The sequence below is a fragment of the Hemiscyllium ocellatum genome, chromosome 1, assembly GCF_020745735.1.
Source record: "Hemiscyllium ocellatum isolate sHemOce1 chromosome 1, sHemOce1.pat.X.cur, whole genome shotgun sequence".
NCBI lineage: Eukaryota > Metazoa > Chordata > Chondrichthyes > Orectolobiformes > Hemiscylliidae > Hemiscyllium > Hemiscyllium ocellatum.
Genome location: NC_083401.1, coordinates 37,184,989 through 37,194,095, shown reverse-complemented (window position 1 = coordinate 37,194,095; position 9,107 = coordinate 37,184,989). Strand labels below are relative to the sequence as shown.

The 9,107-nt window shown below is 40.9% G+C and overlaps 1 protein-coding gene across 3 annotated transcripts in view; it reads left to right on the top strand.

Moving 5' to 3' along the window:
- Nucleotides 1-925: 925 nt before the first annotated feature.
- Nucleotides 926-9,107, top strand: part of si:dkey-21a6.5 (sushi, von Willebrand factor type A, EGF and pentraxin domain-containing protein 1) — a 47,159-nt gene continuing 38,977 nt past the window's right edge. For 2 of the 3 annotated variants that reach the window (XM_060828791.1, XM_060828771.1), the window contains exon 1: nt 926-1,141. In XM_060828791.1, the coding sequence (XP_060684774.1) occupies nt 1,090-1,141 (52 nt within the window). In that variant the 5' untranslated portion in view covers nt 926-1,089. Of the gene's footprint in view, nt 1,142-4,541; nt 4,614-9,107 lie in introns of those variants that run through there. The other variant, XM_060828781.1, reaches the window with a different exon arrangement.

Below are 9,107 nucleotides of genomic sequence, written 5' to 3'. Positions count from 1 at the left end.
AAAATCATTTTAGGAAACCTGGGCGGCATGGTCAGGTTGGGCCGAAGGGTCTGTTTCCGTGCAGTATGACTCTATGAGTTTCAGCTATAGGGAGAGGCTGAATAGGCTGGGGCTGTTTTCCCTGGAGTGTCAGAGGCTGAGGGGCCACCTTATGCTGTGGATGTTTATAAAGTCATGAGGGGATAGGGATAATAGACAAGGTCTATTCCCTGGGGTGGGGAAGTCCAGAACTAGAGCATATAGGTTTATGGTGAGAGGGGAAAGATTAAAAGGGATCTAAGGGGCAACTTTTTCATGCAGAGAGTGGTGCGTGTATGGAATGAGCTGCCAGAGTATATAGTGGAGACAGGTACAATTACAACATTTAGAAGCTATTTGGATAGGTATATGAGTAGGAAGGATTTGGAGGGATATGGGCCGGGTGCTGGCTCACTCCGGTGGTGTAGATCTAAGGTGTCCAGCTATTTCACGTTCCAAGACAGCTCAACGTCTGGAGCCAAGTTCGCCACCTCACTGCTTCTATAACTCTTCAGCAACATTTATCTCTCGTTGGTTCTTTTCCCAGAAAGAAAGAAACAATAAAACTTGTGAATGACGCATACTTCAAAATGCAGCTCCAAAACATTACGTTCATGTCCAATTTTCACTGTTTCCCTTTAATTGGGAGACGAGATTTCAACGGGACAGCCACGGTGTTTTTCGAGAACAGTTCAAAATAGCCGCAGCTTTACCCAGATTCAGTCAAGCAAGGTTCTGCCAACTGATGTGAAAGTATTGAAACAGACGTTACATTTGTTTTTAAAAGAGTTTTATGCTGAAGGACTAATGAGAAACTGTAGTAACCACACCCCCACAGGGTGAAGGATGACTACAGTGGCTGGCTACTGGAACCTGTCACATGATGGGAATCATATGATGGATTTGATGTGGCGGTCCGGTGGATTTTCATTTGTGTCAGCAAAGTGTGGACAAAAACACACGGAGAGAGGATTAAAATAGGCAGAGCTGATAGAAGCGCGGTGAAAGAGGAAGAGTGCTATTCGCTCGTTGAAGTTTCCAGCGGCCAAGGGACAGAGTAGGGGAGGCAGCATGAGACACTCGGAGCTAACATACTCGCTCCTCGCCGTGGTGTTCTCTCTGGGTGAGGAATATTGATTATAAACGTGGCTTTCGTTTAGTGTATTAGCGAGACATTACTTACTGGCATGTTTTTGCATATTTAAATTAATGAGCACAGAACAATGACAATGCATTTCTTTCCCATCACTTTCTCGCTCATATTTTTAAAAAAATTTCTATAAAAGCTAGGAACTTAAAATCAAAGCTGACGATCATCGGCCGTTCCTGGGTTTGACCTGTCCTTTTGTTTAGTGACACATGGGAGGTGACTGCTCTCTCTGTTCAGCGTGTTCTGGTTCAAAACCGACCTGCAAACATCTGGTCGGCTGGTGAAATGAGTCTCTGAACAGTCACCAAACTGATAGAAACTACCGAAATGGTCTTTGTGTTTTATGCTTCTGTGAGGGAATGGACATAAAAAAGGGCTTATCTCCTCGAGCTGGCTACAGCTAACTACTATTAGGTGGAGATGTTAAAGATACCTACGGGTCAGTTAGTTATCGAATGAGAAAAGAAACGTTTTAATGTTGAATGTAATTGAATCAGCAATGAGAGGATGAATTTATACACGAATTTGTACCCTACAGTGTTTAAACTCTGTATTAACATCATCCCGTCCATATCCCCCTCTTGCCCCATTCATGTATAGAGCAAACTTCCCCTTAAGCATATCTATGCTATTTGTTACAACCATTCCAAACAAGTGGGTTCTATATTTCCATCACTCCCTGTGCACTGTCAGTGCCAACATTGTCCTAGGCATGCCTATATATGGAAACACTGTTTAAGTCATATTCACCCTAGCTTAAAGATTTCTGACAAGTTTACCCTTTGTGTCACACTGCATGCCAAAACAATGCGGTGGATGGAATTGACAATCGTAAACCACTTGCATTTTGAGACCTGGCCAGAACAGAAATTGCTGGGAAAACTCAGCAGGTCTGGCAGCATCGATGGAGAGCAAGCAGAAATAACATTTCAGGTCCTGTGACCTTTCTTCAGAACTTGTATGAAGTAAACATCAATATTTGAGTCATTGAAGAATTCAGTTAAAATGGTCATCAACAAAATGTTAACTATGGCTTAGCATAGGATCTTTCCAACTGAATTTGAAAATTTGACTTTAGTTTCAAATACTTAAACACATAATCTCTGAAATGCAATCTTTTAGATAGGTTAGGAGCTGTCTTTATTCTGAATACTGGATGTGAAATGTTAACTCTGCTTTCTCTCCACAAATGCTGCCAGACTTGCTGAGCTTTTCCAGCAATTTCTGTTTTTGTTTCTGATTTTAAGTATCTGCAGTTCTTTGTTTTTGTTATATTTTGAGACCAGTTGAGTTGCTGAGCAACTTATGTCTTTGTTTGTGAACTCTTTGTATTTACATAATTTTGTGACATAATACTTCAAGAATTTTTGTAAACAAAAGTTACACAAAGGCAGATGACTAAAAGATTTGGTTAAAAAGATGATCTTAAAGATTGTTTTCAGAAGCCATTGTATCTCTGGCAGAACTTGGAGCACATGAACTTCAATGGTTCAAGAAGGCGCTCACCACTTTCTCAAGGGCCACTAGGGAGAGACAGTAAATTCTGGCCATGAGAGAATTTTCTAAAAAAGCTTTAGCACAAATGGAAGGCATGAGTGCCAATAGTGGAGTTTCAAGATTGGAGATTAGGCAAAAGTGAGGACTGCAGATGCTGGAGATCAGAGTCAAGATTAGAGTGGTGCTGGAAAAGCACAGCAGGTCAGGCAGCATCTGAGGAGCAGGAAAATCAACATTTCGTGCAGGAGTCCCTCTATTCCTGATGAAGGGCTTCTGCCCGAAATGTCGATTTCTTTTCTTTTCCCTACTCCTTGGATGCTGCCTGACCTGCTGTGCTTTTCCAGCACCACTCTAACCTTGACCAAGACTGGAGATTGTTAGCAGATCAGAAATCGATAGCACCACTATCAAGGTGGCTCAGTGGGGAGGGTAGTGGGGAATAGTCAGGAGAGAGGATTTGCAAGGAGTTGGAACAAAGATGGGAATTTTGGAAATAAAGACACTGCTAAACCAAGAGCAAGTGTAAGTCAGTGAAAATAACTTTAAGATTGTTAAACCCAATACCTTTAGGTTTAAAAGAGTAACCTACAGATTAAAGCTTGACCAACATCTGGATGCAGCAAGCTTCTGATGGCTTCTAATTACAATAAATTCCTCAGCTCTGATTAAAGACTGCCGATGATAATTGCTTCCTTGGTTGCAAACTGTTAAAAATAATAATTTGGAACCCTAATTTTGAATTATCGACAGCAACACCACTATCAGTGCAAGGTGTGAACACTTTTTTTTAAAAAAGCGTCAAAATTGAGTCCCTTTAAGAATACAAATAAAATGATCAACAAAATGTAGAATATTCCACTCTGAGTCTTAATTAATTACATGATCATCGAGTCATAGAGATGTCCAGCACAGAAACAGACCCTTGTCCATCTCATCCATGCTGACTAGATATCCTAAATTAATTTGGTCCCATTTGCCAGCACTTGGCCTATATCCCTCTAAACCCTTCCTATTCATGTACCCATCCAGATGCCTTTTAAATGTTGGAATTTCAGAACTACTTTCTTTTCGATGGGTTAAGCATTGCCTTCCCCTTCAAGTGGAAGTAAATTTTTTAAAATTCCATGGTACAGTTTTTTAAAAAGTACCTTTCCTGTATCCACTGGACAGAAACCACATCGTGGGTGGATATCATAGCTCAGTTCACCCACTCACTGGAAAACTTCCAAAAACTTTTTGTTGTTCTGAATTTAAATTGCTGAATTGAATAGATGACCGAATCCACCCAAAACCAACAGAGTGCTTTGTTGCAGGTTCATGTCAGGTCCCATTGCAATTTGACTGCAGTTTTACCTGCTGGTCTAAGTTTGAAAGCTCCCTGCTGAGTAAAGGTGGTGGGAAAGATTAACCAATCTAGGAGAGCAGGGATGATCACTTGGAGCTCTTGATAATAGCTGAGATCTTCCACACAGTTTTCCCATTATGTCTCCTCGGATTTCTTCTGACCTGATTGATCTCCCATTGATATTCATGAGCGTAAAACCTGCTTCCGGTTAAAACATTCATGTAGTTTGTATGTGCTGTTGGTAACTTGCTGGGTGAAGATTGGATGTTGCTACATTACAACAGTGATTTCAGAAGTATTTTAATTAGCTGTAAAGTTTCGTGGGCTTATGAAATTGTGCAAGCTGCTGTTTAAATGCATGCACTTTCGTTTCCTTATTTTCTTCTCTTCCTCTTTTACTTTTTTCTTCTGACTTCTTTTCCTTTGGACATATGTATCATTATTGTTCAAGATTTTGTGATATAGCTGCTTATGTTCTTTGTAAGAAATGTTTTGCCTGGTTTTTGTAAAAGCCTTTGCTTAATTCCAGCAGGTAATGCAATTGTTTGTCATAAAGACTCAGCAAGTTGCACTTTTCCAATATCTAGGCTGGATTTCCTTCCTGTAAGTTGGATTCTGGTATTACTTGTCAAATTAAAACTTCCAATGCACTAGTTTCTAGGACATTGTTTTGTGTGCCCAGTTAATGTGGCAGTCTGGAAAGAGCTAGTTTAGCTCCTTACACCTGCACTGGCTGTCTGAAACAGTGCTACCCAAACGTGGACAGAGATACAAATTACCAATTTTTTGAAACTAAATACCTGACTGCTGTCCTCCTTGCTTTGTGATGGTGAGCAATGTGTTGCGGAAGGAAAGTTTCTCCACTGGTACCCTGTGATTCGAACTAAATTTTCCCATGAGGAGTCATTTAATACGGAGAAGCATCATGTTTTTTTTTGGTAGAAAAGAAATTTAATGCACAGAAGGAAGCCATTCAGCAGATCAGTCAGTGCTGGTTGACAAAGAGCAGCACAGCCTAATGCCACCGTCGGTGTTGCACGTGGAATTTGGAGATCGTGATACAGTGAAGTACTTTTTGTTTTAGAAAGTTTTTATCCCCTGTGCATTGCCGTTTTGAATCCAGAATCATCTGCACTTGTGAAAACGGCTTCTGTGATGCTGTGCTTGCTGTTATTGTGAATTAATGGTGCAGTTCTGTGTCATAATCAAACTAAAGTGGATCCACTTGCTGTTAGACTGATCTAGATGCAGTGCTTTATAAGAAGTGTGCTGTTCTGTTGTGACTGCTGCCCTATTGAATTGAATGTACATCTGACACAAATATATTTGCTTGCCTCTGATTAATTCTCTTGTGCCTCTTTAAACTGAGCAATAGGTATTGCCATCTTCCACTTATTGACAGGGTAGTGCTTTAAATTACTGCAATGGTCCTGACACTCCCCAACTCAATGCAATTGTAAAGCCCCTGAGCAGGGTCTGAGTGGTAAAAGCTTTGTAGGTGCTCAGTGATCAAAGTGAGAAAACACCTTTTAAAAAGATTCGATGAGAATGGAAGGTAGGGGGTCAGTGTAACTAGTACCTGGATTGACCCTCTGTGTGGAGGAGTCAATTTGGTTCTGAATTTGCATGTGGCACTCTGCCTTGTAGCAGTGTTGTCCAAAACCACAGCCTGTTTTTTTTGATGTGAGGGTTTCTATCTCCTCCATTGTTTTCAGGCAGAGTTCCTGATTCCCTCACCATGCTGTGGGTGAGAAGATTTCCTCTCAACCTCCACTTGAAACCTCTTACCCTAATGTTCTATCAAAAGGTGAGAGAGTTAGAATGCGCTTGCTCTCTGACTGACAGCATTGGTGAAAGCTGGAATGTTTTGGGCCTGCATTTGAAGTCTGGTAATGGGTTTTCTTTCTCATTTAACTACAGGTGTAGGTTTCAGCTTAGCTGCTGATCAGTCTTGTGTTTTACTTCCACTTTAAAACCGCAGTACTTCAGTTTCTATACTATGCTGAGGTTATTTTAATAATGAATCTTTTTCTCAGTAACTGTCCAGTTAATTGGTATGTGCAGCACCCTAAACTGAAGTGGTGACATGCTCCTTGTCATTTTTTTGGTTCTACATTCCAAACAAAAACCTTGTGACATGGTTTCAGTTTGTGGTGTACAGGTTTCCCCTCTTGCGTCAATTAATAAATATTTAGTGTTTCCTTCAGCACTTGAAGAAACTAAAACCCATTGTTTACAAGAATGGCACTTTTTTGGGAGTGAATCCAGGAAAAGCATCTTTTTAATCTGTTTGTTGTCTAAGTTTAGTAGGTCATTTGGCTCTTTTGAATGTGCTCCACCATTCAATAGGATCACAGCTGATCATCTATTCCAATGTCAGACTGCCTTTCTTTCTCCCCATACCCTTAACTTCCAGAAATCTATCTATTTCTTTCTTAAATATATTCAGTGACTTGACCTGTCTTGGTAGAAGATTCCACAGGTTTCCCAACTTCTAAGTGAAGAAATTCCTACTCCTGTCACTCTGTAATGGCGTGCCTGAGATTGAGAGCCCTTTTCCTGCACTCGTGAGTAAGGGCAAACATCATTGCTGCATCTAGCCTATCCAACTTTGTTTCAATGCAATTCCCTCTCTTTCTTCTAAACTCCAATGAATACAAGCCCAGTTGACCAAATCACTCCTTGTATGATAAACCTGCTGTCCCAGAAATCATTCTGGTGAACCTTCGTTGCCGTCACCTTCCCCGGGTAAGGTAACCAAAGCTGCATACACTATTTCATCTTTGGTTTTTACTGAGGCCCCATACACTATGATTACCTTACTCCTGTACATACTTCCATTGAACCCTCTTGAACTGAAGGCCAACTCAATCATGGCTTCTTAAATATTACTATTATTTGGTTTGGTGACTGCATTCTGATACATAGTTTCATCAGATACTATCTTCAAATACACAAGTGAGATATTTTAGATTCATTTTTTTGCACGTTTTAATAACTCCAAGGAATTTACACACGAATATCTTGAAATAAACGTTTTAATTTAACATCCAAAGACTGACAGGGGGAGGTGCAGCGCTATGATGTCAACATAGATTGTGTTCAAGTAAAGCACTAGACTATAGTCCTCTAGATTTTACAACAGCTAATTTCATGTGTGCATCACATGTAAGAATGCTGCAGCATGGTTTAATTGGCACCAAGCCAAATAGTTCATGCTGTCACCTCAACCCCTCTACCTGCTGTTCCATTTCTGATTCAAGCTGACTGAACACAGCAGAAACTCAGTCTAGACTGTCTTATTTGGTAACGTGCTGAATTATGTGGGGTTTTTTTTGACACATGGTGCACGTTATGCAATTGGACATGGGACATTTTTCCTTGTATTAACACATTCCTGTGTAACTTAATTTCTGGTCAGTTTTCAAAAATAAAGTTTGTCATCTGAACAGTCCCATAAATTACTGTTATCCCAAGAGTAATTCTCATTTGCACAATTTTAGACTTCTGAAGATTAAAAAGTAAAGTGGATGGATAGCATTAATTGGTGGGTGGGGTAAAGTTTAATCCTTTGTCTGTAGGTTGCTTTCATTTCTTAAAATAATTCATTTATGAGAAGTGGACATTGCTGGCTGGACCAGCACTTTTCTTTGAGATGGTGGTGGTGAGCTGCCTTCATGAATCGCTGCAGTCCGACTGCTGTGGGTTGACCCACAATGCCATAGGAAGGGAATTCCAGAACTGTGACCCCATGATTGTTCCTTCACTATGATATATTTCTAAACCAGGATGATGAGTGGCTTGGAGGGGTACATGCAGGTAGTGATGTTCCCATGTATCTGCTGCCCTTATTCTTCTAGATGGAAGTGGTTGTGGGTTTGGAAGGTGCTGTCTGAGGATCTTTGGTGAATTTCTGCAGTGCATCTTTTATAGGTGGTGGTTGTAGCAGCAGCAGCGCCTACTGAGAGTCTGTGGTGGAGGGAGTGATTTAGTGCCAGTGAAGTGAGCTGCTTTATCCTGGATGGTGTCAATTGTGTTCTTGGGGCTGCACCCATCCAGGCAAGTGGGGAATATTCTATCTCACCCCTGACTTGTCTTGAAGATGGTGAATAGACTTTGGGGAGTTGAGAAGTGTGTTACTCACTGAAGGGTTCTCAGTGCCTGACTTGTTCATATAGTCACTGTGTTAGGTTCTTTTCCCAAAGTTTCTCACACGGGATGCAGTTCGCGCGCATCAACTTCTACAAACAGTTAAAATGTATTAAAGCTTGTACAGGCTGGGTGACCCTCTTTGACCCTCCTCGCTGGTGTGCAAGGTTGAGTCAGAGGCCCTGAAGAAAGGAAACACAACCCCTTTATACAGGTCAGTTGGTCATGCTTTTGCCCGGAATGTCAATTTGTTTTTATTTCTTTCTTTCCCCCTGCTCCTCGGATGCTGCCTGACCTGCTGTGCTTTTCCAGCATAACCACATGTTAGCCCAGTTACAATGGAAGGATGAGGTAATCCTTGGAGATAATGTAAATGCCCTAACCCTGTGGAATCAAAATGCAAATGATTTCCTGACTCGGTGATTCCCCAAGACAATGTAGATGAGATATGCTTCAGTATCGGAGGCGGAATGGTCCTGCAAACCACTTTGATTGGCTGGGGATATCTATGAAAGCATTTCTGAATGGAGCAGACTGAATGAGAGATTAATTTGATAATAGCAGTAAAATAGTAAATGGCTGCCCAAATGAAGTGTGGATTACAATGAATAGTCATCCACGTTCCTGTATGCTATCTGTGAGACAGAATGTCACCCCCACCCGCTTCCAGAATGTTCAGCTTCTTGGATCAAGACAGTACAGTTTAACCCTTTAACATTACATTAAATTATACTCTCTCTGTCTGGACATTAATCTTTTAATGTTACAACTGTATCTTTATGGCTAGTCCAATCCAGTTTCTGGTCAGTGGTAACCCTCAGGATAGGATATTGTCAGCAGGGGATTCACTGATTATAATGTTAAGGGCTATTTGTTAGATTCTCTCATGAAAATGGTAATTGCTTGCCATTTGTATGATGCAAATGTTACTGACTACTTGTCAACCCA